The 17,841-nt window shown below is 44.4% G+C and overlaps 1 protein-coding gene across 3 annotated transcripts in view; it reads right to left on the minus strand.

The window, feature by feature from the left end:
• The window catches only part of Rbm20 (RNA binding motif protein 20), a 181,210-nt gene that overhangs the window by 59,909 nt on the left and 103,460 nt on the right, over positions 1–17,841 (minus strand). The window contains exon 1 of one of the 3 annotated variants that reach the window (XM_074078331.1): positions 9,757–12,397. The exons of the other annotated variants lie outside the window; for them this stretch is intronic. Coding sequence (XP_073934432.1) covers positions 9,757–9,839 — 83 coding nt within the window. The 5' untranslated portion in view covers positions 9,840–12,397. Of the gene's footprint in view, positions 1–9,756; positions 12,398–17,841 lie in introns of those variants that run through there. 3 annotated transcript variants of the gene reach the window in all.

Here is a 17,841-nt window from a genome sequence, read left to right on the forward strand (position 1 = left end):
TACAATGGTTCTTTAGCCTTTTTAGCAGGGGTGGAGGGTTGGGGGGAAGGGAACACAGAGCACCTATGGGCTTTGGGCTGTCCTGTTTGAATTGGGGGCAGGAAACAGGCATTATAGGTTTTAGTTTCAACTCTGTGCTTGTCAGCTATGTGAGACTTTGCCTCTCTGAGCCTCAGTGTGCCTAATTATAAAAAGAAGTCATGATCTTTTCATGTATGGTAGGGGGACCATAGAAGTAAAGAGCTGTCAGAACACTCTAAACTGCCAGGTTTACACAGATATAGCACTCGGGAGATGATTATTGGAAATAGGACATTTTCTGTCCTCTGAACATATACGTCCCTTTTAAAAAATAGTCCTTTACACAGGAAATGGTATTTGTCACTCATGTCCTTGGAGATAATCTGATTGCTGCTAAGATTCAGGGCAGAATGAGTTAACATCAGTTCAATCATACAAATGGGGCACACACCATATCACTGTGGTTGTGCTATGCATCACCGTTAGGGCCACTGCCCAGGGCAGGGCGCAGGCTTCAGAGTTAGTGCCAACCTGGGTTTCCAGTTTGGCCACTTTTAAGCTGGTGGCTGTAAGCCACCAATCATTCTCTCTAAGCGTTGGGGTCCTCATGGTGAAAGTGAGTGGTCATACCCAAGCTCCTGGCTTCTTCTGAGAGTCGATGATAGGGTGCATGAATTATTCTGCACAGCTCCCAGCACACTGGAGTGACCATTGCTACTATTATTTTTGCCACCATCGTTATCATTGCCATTACATCCTTCTCATTGTCCTGCTCAGTGATGAATCTTTCTTAGAAATAGATGGAGATGGGTGGCAGGAAACACAGAGATGTAAATATGGAGAGAAGAGGAATACAATAAAGGGTGAACACTGCTGAGAGAGGAGGGAGCAGGGGTGGGTTGGGACTCAAGGGGAACAGAGTGACAACAGCTGCTGTCTGAGCCAGATGAGTCAACGTAGACTTAAGGAGCTGCGGAATAACAACGAGGATACAGCTGAAGTTCCACAACATGAATGTGTGCAACTCAGCCACCCCCTCTTCCCTGGTAATGATCAGCCACCCAGAAACAGAAACCAAGAACCACAGCCCAGATTATGGTGGTGCCTAAACCAACCAGACTGAACACATTCACGATAAGCACCATGGCTTCCAAGATGACCAGCTCAGGAATTTAAATCCACTCCCAGTTCAACTCAGTTCACCTTCTAGGCTGAGTAAGGAATATGCCATTTCTTCTGTTCTGCTAAAATATAAAATATAATCCAGGCGAGGGGACTCATGACCAGGCAAGAGAATGTCTTCCAGGCTTATAGCGTGGTCAAATCAAATGACAGTCTTTGCCAGCTCCTACCCTTCTGCTATCTTCTGGGAGCTGAATGCCTCTTAGATCTTAATTTTTCAACTCCAGTGCTTGATTTGGATTGATTCTGAGAAGCTTAGCATGGCCTCCATGCATATTCTGCAAGCATTCCACGTGGTGATTATGGTTCACAGTTACCTATTATATATTTTAAGAATTAGAAGGAAGGAACTCAAAGACACCCAATGCAAAGTAGTAAGGAGAAGCAAATGATGACTGTCCTAATTTGATCAGCACACATTGCGTACATCGCTGAAATGCTGTGCTATAGCCCACAAATATGAACCATTATTACATGTTAATTAAAAGGGAAATTTCTTGACTCTACTAGAATGCTCTCAGAAGCTAGGTCAGCATATGAACTCCAAGGAGTAGCCCCTAAATGCCAGGTTACAGAGCTGGCGAGATGATGGCACAGCTACATGGGGCCTAAAGTTCAAATTCTGACAATTATCACAGAGTTTCAGAGCAGGAAGAGGTGTTAGAGATCATTCGACCCACTCAGCCTATACGAGGAAAAAGTGAAAGCCAGGGAAGTTGGCGTAAGTCGTGAGTCAACCCAAGTCACACACCTGGATAGAAGAGGGCTAGGACTGGAACCCCAACTCCTCCCTCCTCGGGGCTGATATAGTGGCTATGGCAGGACACATCCCCACCAACATTCACCAGGGGAGCCTTCTCCTTTCCAGGGAGAAAGCAGATGGCACACTTTTTGGTACTGCTCTCTTCATGGGTAACAACAGTGCCACTGGCTCATCACTGGCTAGGCCTCTGTGACTAATTTCGAGATTACCGGGTCAATGCTGCTAACCCATGCTTGGGCCTTCGCCATGACATCATCATAGGATGATTCATGTGACTTTGACAGCTCTTGGAATGATTCATAATGGCAACAATAACCCTGCTATCTCGCTTTTGTTTTGTGGTTTTAGTTGGTGGGTTAATAAGTGCTTTTACCTGATTGGCTATCTGATCTCCGGAATAGCAATGTGGGTAGTGAAGGCAAATAAGACCAGTTCCAGCATATAATAAGAAGCATGAGACAGAGAAAAGTGGCATGAGGCACCTGAGGTCATCCAGTGAATAGAGCCCTGAGTGAGGGCCTTTTAACTGTGGGGACAATATTCCTGTCTCTGTTTTGACATTTGCTGAAAGGAGCTTCCAGAACCTCTTTCCTGGTCCTTCTTCCTGTTGATGTGAGTGTAGTATCAAATCTCCAGCCTTCTGGTTCCTTATCAGGCAGAGTTTGGTTCTCAGAGCCAGAGAAACATGCAGGCCCAAAGGGGCAGCGAGTGGTTTTATAACTGACAAGAGGTGGCTTGCCTTTCCTGCCAGAGTTATTAAAAGGATTCAGAATGTTCAGGAGAGAACTGGTGATGCCACAGTGCAGAGAAAATAACACACATTTGGCTAGTGCTATAACACAAAAAGACAGCACAGATAAGATTTGCATTGACTTCAACTTCACCACCAAAAACAAGACCTGTACACTACATTTCTTTCCTTTTCATTTCTTCCATACCATTTATCTTCTCTTCACTCTCTCTCTCCTTTCATTCCTACATAACGCTGATGACAGGCATGTGCCACCATGCCCAGCTTTTGTTGTTGAGATGGAATCTTACTAACTTTTTGCCTAGACTACCATCAAACTATCATTCTCCCAATCTCTATCTCCCAAGTATCTGTGATTACAGGCAGAAGTCATTGCACCAGCTCTTTTTCCTTTTTTGCAATGCTGAGGATAGAACACAGGGCCTTGCACATGCTAAGCAAGTACTCTACCATTGAGCTACATTCCCAGCCCTCCGTTTTTGTTTTCTTTCCACTTTTCTTCTCCTCTCCCCTCTCCTCACTCCTCCTCCTCCTTGTTCTGTCTCTCTCTCTCTCTCTCTCTCTCTCTCTCTCTCTCTCTCTCCTTTTCTAGGTACTGGGGATTGAACCTAGGGCCTCTATGCTCTATCTATAACTTGAGCTACACCCCCATCCCTTTTTGTTTGTATTTTGTTTTTGAGGCAGAATTTCACTGATTTTGCCTAGGCTGGCTTCAAACTCAGGTTCCTCCTACCACTATCTACAGAGTAGCTGGGACTACAAGTATTTGCTACCATATTTCTTTAAAATAGCCTTTATTTTATAAAATGATGATACTAGGGGTAGGAATTTATTTTTAATATCCATGTTCACTGTTAACTTAAAAAACACAAAAATAGTAGTAGTATAATAAATATCTACAAGCTCATTGACCAAAATGAACAAATGTCGCTATTATAGTCATTTTAAACTCAGATCTTTTTATCAAAACCATGTAATTATGCAGATAAAGTTGAATTCCCCTTTGAGACTGCTGTGTGCAATTTTACCCTCACGTCCCCAGAGACATTCGTGGATAGTTTGTGTGTCTTCCCATCTATACATCTGTCTGTATTTATCTCCATATAAAAAAAGTACAAAAAAAGAGATTTTTTCTATACATGCAATTTCATAAAGCAGCATACAGGACTAGTCTTGACAAAATTTCTCTTAAAGAAACACACTGAAGCTCGAAGGCAGCACGATGCAGTGAAAAACTGGGTGAGCAAAATGAGAAGAGCAGTCCTGGCCCTGGTTTATGCTCTGTGGAACTGTAAGTCAGTCTGCTTCCCTGGATCTCAGGGAATTTTTTGGTAAAATGAGAAAGTTGGATGAAAGGACCTCTGAGGTGTCTTCTGCCTTTGAAATCTGATGACTGTGAGGATCAATTTCTTCATCTGTAAATGCAGACAACAATGTCTGCCCTGCTCACTGCTATACAGGATTCTGTATGTGTATACACAAATATATGGCTTGGTTCAGATATCTGTATTGTAGGCCAGCCATAATGAAATAATTTAATTTCCTCTATCCCTGTTGTTCTGGGTTGCAGTTTAGCCAAGGGCTCTCTTAACTCTACCCATGAAGAGTCAGTGAAATACAAAACACCTCACTATAAAATACTCTGCTCTACCAAGGCATTTCTAGACGAACCCATTACTTTCAGAATGAAATGAGCTCAAAGCCATTCAGGGCTGGAGTTGGTTCGTCTGAGACACAGTTCTTTGGAAAATCTATGATGGGCAGAATTTCACTGGCTTTGTGCAGGCTAAAATCAAAGAAGCTGGTTTGACCTCTAGGGTTAGGAGTGATCTTCCCATTTTCTCCATAACATAGGATATGTAACCTCTTCACTGAGAAACTCTTTTCTGGGGAACATCTGAGTCTTTTGAGATTGAAAAATGAGCTTTTGGAAATGTGTATTTTAAAACTACTACACAGAGCTGGTGGAGTGGCTCAAGTGGTAGAGCGCTTGCCTACCAAGTGTGAGGCCCTGAGTTTAAACCCTAGTACTGCCAAAAAAAAAAGTCAAAACTGCTCCACAAAGGTCTCTAAGAAGCCAAATTGCCAATGTTTACACAAAGGAATGAAATATTTAGGGGTTCCTAGGCCAACACTGTCCCAGTGGGAGACGACATACACACAAGCATCAATCCCTTTGTGTGTGCTGGTCCCTTCTGCACAACTTTCACTTGGAGACCTACTGGCCTTCAAAATGTGATTCACATGTCACTTCCTCCAGGCAGCCATCTCTGACTCCTGCCCCACCCAGGGCACACTGGCACTCCCTTTGTATGAGCCCCAGAAGGCCCTGCCATTCTGCCAGTCTCAACCACCCTCTCTCAACCCCTACATGACCTTCTCTCACAACTAGCCACTTACATGCCTGTCTCCCTGGCTTCATTGATCTTTTGAAGGCAGAAACTATGTGTCTTACCATTTCTCAGTGCCTGGTACCTGGCAGATCTGTAGGACCAATAAACATTGCTGGCCATGTACACACCTGCTCCGTGTGCGTGCCTATGTAGAGAAGAGTTGGGCAGCACATTCTCAATTTGCTTTCCTGGCTAACTGCCCCATGTGTGCATTGCTACAGGACTTTGAGAGGTGAAGCTCAGAGGAGAATTCAGATTAGATTCAGTCTTTGAACACTGTCAAAATTATGTAAATACTACCGACCACATCAAGTATAAAATTCTAAAGCATTCAACAAACAGACTTGTCACATTTTTCCTTTCAACTAAATCTGAAGAAAGTGCCATTTCAGTGTGCGATCTCGGGAGACGTGACTAATGTACACGATCCTGAGATGACACACATGCTCCAGGAATGGACACTGTGTTCTTTTTTTTTAATATTCTCACCCCCTCCCTTACCACCCACCCTGCCCCCTCCCTCTCCCCCTCAGACACTGTGTTCTCTGAGTGTTCAGTAGTCTACACTGTTGAGATTTTTCCAGTAAATGTACAAGGATGGTTATAAAATTCAAGTCAATTTTGAACCAAAATAAAACTGTAGTTACATTTTAAAGGATTAAAATTCTCAAACTAACTGCTCTTAAGAGCTGTCTATTAACCTAGACATTTTAACTGATGTGATTAAAGCCAAACACTGGGGAGGAGTCCCTGGGAAACTGGAGAGACAGGACAGGCTCATGAAAGCGGGGCATGGTTTGGTTGTGAGTGGAGCTCCTAACAACTATGCGTCTTACTGAGACCAATTCACCCTGTAGATGTCAGTCTTCTCATCTGTAAAATGGGAGGATCAGATGAGACTGCATTTAAGCTTTCTTTATGTATGCTGAGTATTTTTTTAAAGCAGTTACTTCCGACACATGGAAATGTTTGGATAACCTGGTACAGAGATAGATTTCAGGACCAAGAGGTCTCAATTCCTGCTCCTAGTCCTGGGTGACTTTGGGGAGAAGCACTCACCTTCCATGTAACTGAACAATATGGCTGTAAGTGGACAGGGAGAAATGACAGCAGTGATTCCCAAACTTTGAAGGGCACCAGGAGAGCTTCTGAGAGCGCAGATGCTGGGCCCATGCCCAGGTTCTGACTCAGGAGATCTGGGATGGGGTCTGAGAATCTGAGAATCTAACTCCAGCTCTAACCCTAACCCTTTCTTGGACAGTGGTAGACCATGGCTTTTTCACCTGCTGAAAGCCACAAAGAAAACAATGTACAGGGCGCCAGGTATGGTAGTTCATTCCTGTAATCCTAGCTACTTGGGAAGCTGTGATGGGAAGGATCGAAGTTTGGGGCAGGCCCAGGCAAAAAGTGTGCAAGACCCCATCTGAACCAATAGCTGGGCATGGTGGCGCACAGCTGTCATCCCAAAGATAAATAGGAGGATGGGCTAGACAGACATCCTATTTGAAAAATACCTATAGCTAAAAGGGCTGGAGGTGTGGTCCAAGAGGTAGAATGCTTACTCGACAAGCACAGAATGCAGAGAACAAAACCATAGTACGCCCTTTTCACATAAGATTGGATGAAGCCTAGCCATCACCTCTCTTGGGCCCATTCTCTCACTCCAGGTGATGCTAATGCTATGCCTTGAGGATGCTGAACCAGAATATCTTGAAAATGCTTTTCAGCTCTAAAAATGCACCATGAGTTGTGAGGAATATTTTATAGCCTGTAATTTTCATAAGCCTCTTCAATCTACTAGGCCATCCTGCACACCAAAAAGGACTTCTCTTCCCATCGGGGTCTCAGACCCTGCAAAACTAATCTCAAAGGGCCCATGTAATTAATCTCATAACCACCTTCCTAACGAGACTCAGTCACCATCTTCCGCATGTGGCCTCCTGGAATGAAAACACTGAGGCTCAGAAAGCCTTAGGGAATTTAGGCTTGACTAAGTTGATTGACTGACTGGCTCCGTGTCATTTGATCAAGTTTGTTGACCAGGAAGAAAGCACAGCTCCATTCACCGAGTGAGTTCAGTCAAGCAGACCACAGTCAAAGGTTCTAGACTTGAGCATCATGAACTCTACAGAAAACTCAATTCCCATAGTCCCTCTAGAAGGCCTAGACTGAAAATCAAACAAAAGAAAGAGTTTGTTTCAAGTCATCAGTATCACCAGATCTCAAATTTGGTGGCACTCTGGAATGACTTAGGGAGTTTTTAAAAAATACTGATGCCTGGGTCCCACCTCAAACACTCCGATACACACTCTGATTCATCTGTCTCATTTTAAGTGAGACCGCTGTGAGGCTGAGAATCATCAATCTATAAAGAAATAGGGTCAATGTGGTTTTTATTATTTGGGATCTCACAAACCATTTTGTCATTCCAAATAGTGTGACCTTTCATCTAAAATTGCCCTTAAGAATAAGGACTGACATTTTTACAAGTTCACAGAGGGTCACAAACAGAGCAGGCACTCAATCAACGTTTCTTAGCTGCATTGATGCACCTTTCAAGAAATTCAAAAATTTTTAAATTTTATTTTATGTTATTGTTTTGGTGGTGCTGAGACATCCCTCAGGACAGATACAGGTTTTCTACTACAAAAAGCCAGGTGAGGCTTGTTGGGGAAGGATTTTTGCCTTTTAAATTAGAAGCACCTTAAGGATATTGTTCTCATCCTAAAATCTTTCAAATTCCCAGGTGCCCCTTGGCTCAGTGCGGAGCCAGTCACCTGTTGAACTGACTCGAATAGATGACTGTCCCTAAGCAACGAGGACTGTAGCGGTTAGCGGAATATGCTGCTTCATCGTGAAATACAAGTACACCTCTCTCTGTGTTGGGAATGTGCACAGCTTAAATCCTTTCAATTCCTTAGACTAAATGAGAACATTAAGGTTGGAACTTTGTAAACAAACCATATGACTATTCATTGAGAAAATGTCCGTTTCCCAAAGTGAACAGAACATTCTGGTACCTTAAGACCCACACCATTCTGAGCACTGCCAACAAAACCCAGGGGCCCCTTCCCTGCACCAAGGCAGAGACAATTACATGGAGGTTCCTTCTGGCTCTGCCTCGGTCTTACCAAGCCGTGGCTGTATGAAAGTTACTGCAGAGTGCAGATAAAATACAAAGCAGCAACGGTTGGAGGGACAGGCCATCTCCGTTACATCTACACGTGCTATTCGTGCTATTCGCGGTATTTTCTCAGGACACCACAAACCAAGCCCGTGGTTAAGATCCCAGCAGACTAAGAAGTGCTGTGGCCAAGGCCCACTCAGTTCAAACCTGAGGGCTGAGTTTTCACTGCAAACCACCCCATGCATTGCTAATTAGGAGCAGCCGAGCCTTGACATGTCCGCGGTCCTCTATGGTAAAATTGATTATTATATTACTATGGAAAGTAAGGAAGTCATTTTGTTCAAAATATCAAATTCCACGAAATCATACATGGCAGCTGTTGGCTAATGTGTGGGGGGAGGGGCGAGTGTGTGAAAACGTCAACATTCTACCCTTCAATTTTCTGACATCTTTGCAAAGTCACGCAAAAAAAAAATTTCGGAAAAACAAGAAAAATTCTAATATATATTAAGGCAGAAACCAAGAGCAAAGCTACATAATAGATTTCAGATTTTAAAAAAATCCCATGATACAAAATACATCATGCACGTCATTTTGTGAATGTGAACTTGCTGTTACCCTCTTGTGAGAAGGAAAAACCAGTATTCCTCTACTGGGTTGTCAAAGCTACTTTTAAAATGGCATCAGATAAAAAAGCGAGGTGAGTCATGCCCGGCTGTGCGTGAGCCTGCTCACAGATCATCACACCCACCTCCACACACGTCTGTGAACCTCACTACTGGAGTTTATACACTTCCCTCTTTACTTGGAGATTATTAAAATCGTTTTGTTTTGTTTTGTTTTAAATCAACTTTCCCTAAAGATACCTAAGAGCTGCTGACATTCACATTAAGGTCATTTCAGAGGTACTTAGAAACAACTGGAAGGACAGAGTTGTGTGTTGGTGAAATCGGCCCCGCTGATGAAGTCTCAGCTCAGCAACCTCCCCGTGCAGAATGAGTGATCCTGCACTCAACAGATCCCAGACGTCTCAAACGCCCTCACATTCACTTTCCATCATTGACAAATTCCATCCATCAGCCCCAAGCACTCAACCTCAAGAGGCCCCCATCGTTCATAAGATTTGGGGATTCTCACTGTGTCCCCTTGCAAGTCCTTCAGGTCTGGGGAGAACGCAACCAGTTTTCCAGTGGCCGTTTGACTTTGTTTTAGGAAAGAGTTTAGTAACCGGCGTAAAAAGAGCATCTAGACTTACTGACTTACTGACATTGGGATCGCTGATTTCACTGGGGTCATGGGTGCTGTTTTGGGTCACATGTTAAACTGCCAGTGGGGATCATTTATTAACATTCTTTTAAACAGGAGGGGGGTGGAGATACCGACAAATCGCATACTCATGCACAACCGCTTAGCGCCAAGAACGTGGTCAGAAACACCGCCTGGGCTGCAGAAGTAAAAGCAGCCCCTGGATTTCCCCCCTTGGGCTGGGGAAAGGTAGGGTGACGTCATGCAAACTTACCTTTGTGAAACAGACCAGGGCACCTGGCATGCAGCACTGACCTGCTGCCACCGAAGCCGGGAGTCATTTTGGGTGTCACGCATGTGCCTTCCTTGAAAATTCCAACAACATTCTACCAGCTTTCTGCATGCCAATCATGACAAGCCTCCACTTAAACTCTGGGGTCTGAGAAGGGGCAGAGGAGGGGCGGATGCAAGCAAGGGAGCGAGTGAAAGAGAAAGAACGGTCCCAGCCACTGCATACCGGTCTGGAAGGGGAGTCACATGCCTCCGGGAGCCATTCCTGCTGCATTACACATCTCGAGTGTAAATGGCACACAATATCAGTGGATGTTTATGCCACATGTTCTCAGCCTCTTCACATATCAACACCCAGGCCAGCTCTGTGCAGAGAGGTCTCCTGGAAGCGCTTCTGAAGGAGGGAGTCTTAGACTAATTCTGCCCACCATTTTTAAGAAAATTCCAAAGCCTCCTGACCTGCTTCACTTCCCTACTTGTTGCTGTTGTTACTGCCGCTGGTTTGTAGTTTGTTTGTCTAACTTGTTTTTCACTCTGGATTTCACAGGTGACAATCTGGTTCTGGTCCCCAAGTACCCACAACAGCCTTTGGCAATGTAGCTATGTCAGACAGCACCAACAAGCTGACTCCTGCCCTTTCTTTTGTGGAACGGGAGGTGGCGCGGGAGGTCCCATCACTGCACTTGCCCAGTGGTAATGCAATGTCTTTCAGTGGGAAAAATGGATGCTCCTTTGCTCTAGGCAGTGGCTGGCTGGGGTGACATTGCCCTCTAGGGAATGCCAGAGATATTTTGTTTGTCAGAGCTGGGGTGAGGAAGGGGAGAGGGGGTGGCAACTGGAATCTACTGGGCAGAGATCAGGGGTGCCCAAAATGCCAATAGTGCTCTAAGGCTAAGGCCTTCAACCAGTCTTGCAGAAAATATAAGTCTCCTGCCCCCAAAAAAGCCAAAAGCCCCTCCCTGTGAAGACGTTACTAAGGACCTGGAATCAAAGGTTGGGTTTAGCCTTTCCTATAATTTAATTACTTACAAATCTCCTTTTCTTTTCAGAAGCCACCATTCTCTTGCCAATTAATTTTTTTTTCTCTTCCAAACCTCATACATAAATCATCAAACCAAACTAAACCTCCATGTGATCTTTCTAAATCAAAATATGCTGTCACAGGTACCTTGTTGGCAGGTCGTACATGGCGACAGTTTGATGTTCATCTCTGGTGTCTAGTTTATTATAATCTCCTCCCAAAGAGATCAACAGAGCATGCTTTTCAAAGGTAAAACCTTCGCAAAAGGGCACAGAATTGACAGCTGATAAGGCTCTCACTCTTCACATAAGCCATTGGGGCGTAGCACAGACTGTCTCCCACCCTCACCACCACTGCAGGTTTCACTCCTGCCAGACTGGACTGGACTCAGAGTGTGACACCCTGAAAAGCTAAAGTGAAAACCAGCCAGATCTATCCCAACAGCCAGCTTCCAGCTGCCCACCGGAGGCCCCGCTATGGCCCACCTGCCCCAGCAAGCTTCCAGGAGAGCCCACAGGTTCCTCTTCCTAATTTAGTCACAGCCCACAGGCTGCCCCAGCCTCTGCTGGCTCTCAGCCACCGACTCAGTCCCAGACACCTAAAGGCGCCAGTCCCAGATCACGACCTTCGGGACCCAGCCAACCTGGCCCCAACTGCATCTCTACCCAGAGGCCTTGGGTCCCTCCCTGGTCTACTAGGTTTCCCTGAGGCACAAGGCTCAGCTCCAGTCATTGATAGCACATTTACCTTTCCTCAGTCTTGGTCTTTGTTCTTTACACCCAGGACTCTGTTAGGATAAGAGTTTACTAAAAAGCACTGCACCAAATGTCTCCTCAAACCAGAATGGAAGGCTCTGCTTCCCCAAGGAAGAAGGAGTTGTATGAGGTGTTACGAACAAAGGCCCCGGGGCCAGCCAGCCACAGGAGAGAGGAATGAGGACCATGCCCACTTCCACGGTTGTGATAGAAGGTACGTGTCTAATATACAGTCACTGCTGTGTGAGTATCTGCAACTGTGCACTCCATAATGGGATGCATTAAACATGACATTGACTATTGAAAAGGTGCCCCAAGGAGGAGACTTTGGGGGAAGACTGTGGTCTGCACAGTGAAAGACTGCAAGAACCTAGTTTGCTGTCTCACCTCTGCCTACCCAGTTATATGAGGAAAACTGAAGGGTGTTTGTTTTGTTGTTTGTCTGTTTTTGTTTTGTTTTTGAGACAGGGGTCTCATTCCAGGCTGACCTGGAATTCAGTATGTACCCAAAGCTGGCCTCAAACTCACCATCCCCTGCCTCAGTCTTCAGAGTGCTCGGATTATAGCTATGTACAGCAAACAGCCCCAGGTGCTCTCAGCCCCAGGGCTACCATGGCGATGTGTCCTCTCCACCCTCCCCTAGGTCCTCTCTCATACATGGCTGTATATGTGTGGGATTATATGGGATTATAGCTATGTAGCTATGTACTATCATGCCCAGCTGTGAGATTTCATGAATAAGCACCATGTGTGGAAGCTCTGGCTCTGCCAAAGATTCTGAAGATGCTTCGTAACTTGCTACACTCAGAGGGCTTTTCTTTTCTTTCTTCCTCTCCTCTCCTCTCCTCTCCCTTCCCCTCCTCTCCCTTCCCTCTCCTCCCCTCCTCTCCCCTCTCCTCCTTCTCTCTCTCTCTCTCTCTCTCTCTCTCTCTCTCGCTCTCTCTTTCTCTCTCTCTCAGAAACAGGGTCTTACCCCCAACAAACAATTCTACTGCTTCAGCCTCCCTAGTACTGGGATTACAGGTGTGTACCACCACATCCAGCCAAGGTGTTTTCTTTTAAGTGAAGAACTATATAAACAGAATATATACACCTTGCTCCAGATTCCACATAAGAGAAAAAACATGTGATATTGCTTTGTCTTTATGAGTTTGGTTTATTTTGCTTAACATGATGAGCTCTATTCCATCCATTTTCCTGCAAATGACATGATTTCAGTCTTAATGGCTGAGTGATACTCCATTGTGGATATGTATGACATTTTCTTTATCCATTTCTCACTGATGAGCACCTAGGTTGATTCCATGACTTGGCACAGTGCTGCAATAAACATGGATGTTTGGACATTAAAAAAAAAAAGTTTCCTGATAAGAGACTAGAATACAATTTCTAGAAGAAAAGCCCTTGTAATGTATGGTCCTGGCTCTTACCCAGAGACTAGGATACCTATGTCCCACCTGGAAATGAAGGTGCAAACAATTTCAGTTTAATGTAGTAAGCACATGTCGAGTACCCACTGTTTATCAGCACTGTGCATGCAAGGCAGTATGCGATTTGCTTCACACATTCTCTTGATCTTTGCAAGTCTTAAAAAGATTTAGATCACTCTCTGCATTTTATAGACGAATAGGTGGAGGCTCCCAATGCCTGGGTACCTCACCTAAAGAAGCAAAATTAGAAGGTGTCATTTGAAACAAGGTCTGTTTCAAACAAAATTCCAAACACTTTTTCCTTCCAAAAAAACACTTCCTAGTGTGCCAGGTGAGTCATAAATGTAAAGAATGCAGTTAGAGTTAAATGAAATAACTGTCGTAGGTCGGATGCATTCAAAGTATAATGACAGTAGGTCCAGTTGCTAGCAAGGTCCAGTGCAAAATGAAAATTCAGGACACTGTTCAAAACCTACTAAGAATCCAAGATGGCTGCAGCAGAGCATTAAACCAGTCAGGCACAGGCCCTTCTAAGCGCGAAAGGGCCCTGTGCAGATGCATAGCCATGAAGCCAACCCTGAATGGCAGAGAAGACCTAGGGCACTGTGGAAGGGCCACATCTCTCACTTACCCTGAGAGCACAGCAGCTCAGGGGCTGTTTGCTGGGTGTTCAAGCTGTGCCTACTTCCTTTGGCTATTCTTTCTCTTCCTCCAGAGCTAGTAGTAGGGCGAGGCGTGCCATTTGGGTTAGGAGCAGTAGGAGGCACATCTGGCTAAATTAATATCTGCTATTTACCCTAATGCTATGGGTCTCTTAGGCTGCCACAATGGAAGGGGGACCCCTAGGGACGTGTCCTGCAGTAAGTGGCAAAATGATCCTGAATAGAAACTAAATGTACCAATGTCACAAAGGACAAAACTGACCAGATATAGAGCCCATGTATGGGGAACAAAGGAAGGGATGCTGAGAACCAGTAAGTATAATGGATGTCCCCTGGGGGGCAGGGTATGAGGTATGGGCTGTGTGGCCTCCAGTCAGTTACAAAGTCCTTGTAGCTCAAGACACCCAAGGGTCAAGTCCACAGGAAGTCAAGGACATTCCATGCAGACATTAAAAGGCGATGTTTACTATCCTCTTACTATATCCTGTTAAACCAGTGTACTCTGTGTGTGTGTATGCATCTGTGTGTGCATGTGTGCGTGTGTGTTACAACCATATAAAAGGTAAAATAACCCTTTGGTAAGAAAGACACATTTTTAGAGAACACACTAAAAGGTTAGCATGGACAGTTGTATTGTGTTTAGATGGTAGAACCATAGGTAATGTCTTTTTCCTTTTGTAAATTTTTGAATTTTTCTTTAATATTCGTGTCTATTTTTCAATTAAAAAATAATTTTTACCAGACAAAATAATACGCTGGCTAACACTACCCTATCCCATCTAGCTAAGAAGGCCTTCAAATGAACTCCCAAGAAAGGTGTCTAACACAGTCCCTTCCTAGAGGGGGGATTTCTCTCCTAAAGTGTCACGTGTTAAAAAGTAAGGGCAAGGTACACAGAGCACTGCCACATGGGTCTTCCCATGGAGGCCAAAGAACGTGATTCAGATGCATTTCCACACTGAGGCCCCAGAAGTCTCTCTGGAAAGCGAGGTGCAGGATGCAGCACGCTGCTCAAAGCATACAGAGGTTCATTTTATGCCCTCAGACTTTTCCACCAGGGGGATCAAGGTCATCAGCATCAACACAGCTTCCTGCATCATGCCGCAGCTTGACATCAACAGCCTCTGCCCTGTTCTCTTGTGCTCCTCTTCCCCTCACCACCAGCAGCAGCACTGGTGGGAGTTCATTGCAACAGTCAGCTAGGACAAAGAAGAAAAGGCAGGGAAACCACTCAACCCATAGAAGCAGGCTTGGCCCCATGGTCTCCAGTTTACCATTTTGATCCCTTTGCCCAGTTTTATATAACTTTCAGGGCAGTACTAGGTAAAAAAAAAATTTTTTTCTGTACTCTCAAGTACAAAGGGAGTAGTAACCAAAGACGAATCCAGGCCAGTTCAGGATTAGAGGCTCTGTAGCAGGGACTCCTCTAATCCCCAGCACACTGAGCCAGGATTGGCTGCCTCATCTCTGTTTTCTCCTGGGAATGTTGTTGGAGCTGAATCTCTACCCATGCTGGATGGACAAAGCCGGTCCATGCCATGGTTCTCCCTCCCCCCCGCCATCACTGAGATAAGCCAGTGGCTGCCTGGAATTGCCCAATTATTGGCCAAGAAGCACAGAAGCTTCCCAGTGCATGTGTGGCATGTTAAGAAACCACTGGCTGCATTCCTGGGGCCCTCCCATCCCCTCCATCCCCTCCGCTCCCCTCCTCTCCTCCCCGTTCTCGCCTCTTCTCTTAACCCTTTCAATATAAAGTGGTAATTCAATGTGAAACTATCTTTAAGCACCAGTTTCTCTTCAAAACCAGGTCATCAGTGCCATCCTTATCAATGGGAGGGAAAAGAAAAGTTAAGATAGGAAAGATGAGGTCTCAGCCCCTGGGAGGTGGGAGGCAATGAGCAGAATACAAAGTGACCTCTCAAAAGAGCAGTGGTAGAGGCCCTATCCTCTACCATCAGTACAAGAAATGTTATGCCTCTACCATGGCCCAAGAAAATGTAAGTAAAGAACAAAAACAGGATTTGTTCCCAGAATGAACGGGCTTAGGCTCTGGAAAGGTGATAGCCTTTCCAGACAAGGTCCAGTCACAGCCACCTAAGGAAGGAAACTAGTCAAGAGTGGTGAGTCAGACAATGTGGGCATGAGCCCATCCTAAGAAAGGAAATTGGTTCTTTGTTGAGCAGGGCTTTTCATTCCCATCTAGCTAAGTGTTACTCCTCTGTAGGTTCTCCAGTGGCCCAGAAAACAGAAGCAGGAAGCATCAGTAGTTTTGCAGACTTGCTCTTTAAAAGATCTTCCAGTCATAGGTCTTACATCGGGCCTGCAGGACCGCCATATTCTCAGGACCTTCACACAAGCTATTCTGTCTACCTGAGGATAGACAGGTATCCTATTCTGGCCAATAGGATAGCTATCAACCACATGTAGCAACTAAAATTTAAATGATTCATATTAAATAAAATTTAAAACTCAGTTCCATGGCACTAGCTACATTCCCAGTGTTCAACAGCCACATGTGACTAGTGGGCACCATATTGGATAGCCTGGCTTACAAGTTTCCAGTTTTCAGAGAGTTCTATCAGATAGACTTGCCTCAGATCTTCATGTAATTGACTCTTCAACCTCGGGTCTCTGTGCTACTGTTATCTTCTCAAAGACGCCACCTTGTCCCTAGTTCTCTAAGGCAGGGCTATGACCACTCTTTGCTTTGCCTACACATGTACATACAAAAACAACTAGCATGATGGGATGGATCCATATTGTTCAATAAATGATTCACAACAGAGTCTAACCCATCACTCTGGGAGTAGAGGGCACTAGCCACCCCAAACAGCTGTAGCTTATCTTCCCATGAAACAAGGTAACATCACAGCATGTGCCCCTTGGAAGCACCTGGAGAGACCAAGCATTGTGGGAGTGCTGAAGTAGGAGCAGAGTAGCTGGAAAAAACTTTGACTCTCTTCTGGTGGTGGTACTGCAGTTTAAACTCAGGGCCTCATACTTGCTAGGTAGGTGTTCTGCCATTTGAGCCATGCCCCCAGAAAAAGTGAAGAACCTTGTTATCTTTCTTTCTTTCTTTCTTCCTTCCTTCCTTTCTCTTTCCTTATTTATTTATTTATTTATTTTTGGCAGTACTAGGGTTTGAACTCAGATCCCTATGCTTACCAGTTCTCCTCTGGAACCCCCCACTGCCTTTCATCCTCTCTATGTGTCAGTCGACAGCACAGTACCCAGCACTTTGTACTGTCCTCCTTCTCTGCTTTTACACAAGACCAAGATATCCTCAAACACAGTAATAGACATTCTCCAGCATGGTATCAGCTTTCTTCCACACGTGTATACAAAAACAAGCAACTGGATGGGAGGCATCCTAAGGGAGAGGTGTTAGTATTTTAATACTTTGCTTTCTGATATGCTCTGGAATAGGAGAAGGAGGAGAAGGAACTACAATTTTGCTTTACTACTTACTTCAATAAAAATTTGAATGGCAAGAGCAAAACGTAATCCTCATGGACAAACACCAGAGTATAAACATATAAAAGCTGGAAAGCATACAATGTGTCACGTTACCTGTCTTTCCTAACAAGTTAAGTATAAAAGTCACCTTGATTAGAATCAAAATATTCAGCCACATAATCAGAAAGCTAGGATAAAAAAAAAGTGTGTTCTACTCAGAAGCTTCTAGACATCATCAATAGCTATAGCAAGGTAGCAGGATATAAAATCAACATAGAAAAATCATTAGCATTTCTATACACTAACAATGAGCAAACTGAAAAAGAATGTATGAAAACAATTCCATTTACAATAGCCTCAAAAAATGTCAAATACCTAGGTGTAAACCTAACAAAGGATGTGAACGACCTTCACAAGGAAAACTGTAAACTTCTGAAGAAAGAGATTGAGGAAGACTATAGAAAGTGGAGAGATCTCCCATGCTCATGGATTGGTAGAATCAACATAGTAAAAATGTCGATACTCCCAAAAGTAATCTACATGTTTAATGCAATTCCCATCAAAATTCCAATGGCATTCATTAAAGAGATTGAAAAATCTACCGTTAAATTTATATGGAAACACAAGAGGCCACAAATAGCCAAGGCAATACTCAGTCAAAAGAACAATGCAGGAGGTATCACAATACCTGACTTCAAACTAGATTACAAAGCAATAACAATAAAAACAGCATGGTACCGGCAC

The sequence above is a fragment of the Castor canadensis genome, chromosome 7 (assembly GCF_047511655.1).
Source record: "Castor canadensis chromosome 7, mCasCan1.hap1v2, whole genome shotgun sequence".
NCBI classification, from domain to species: domain Eukaryota; kingdom Metazoa; phylum Chordata; class Mammalia; order Rodentia; family Castoridae; genus Castor; species Castor canadensis.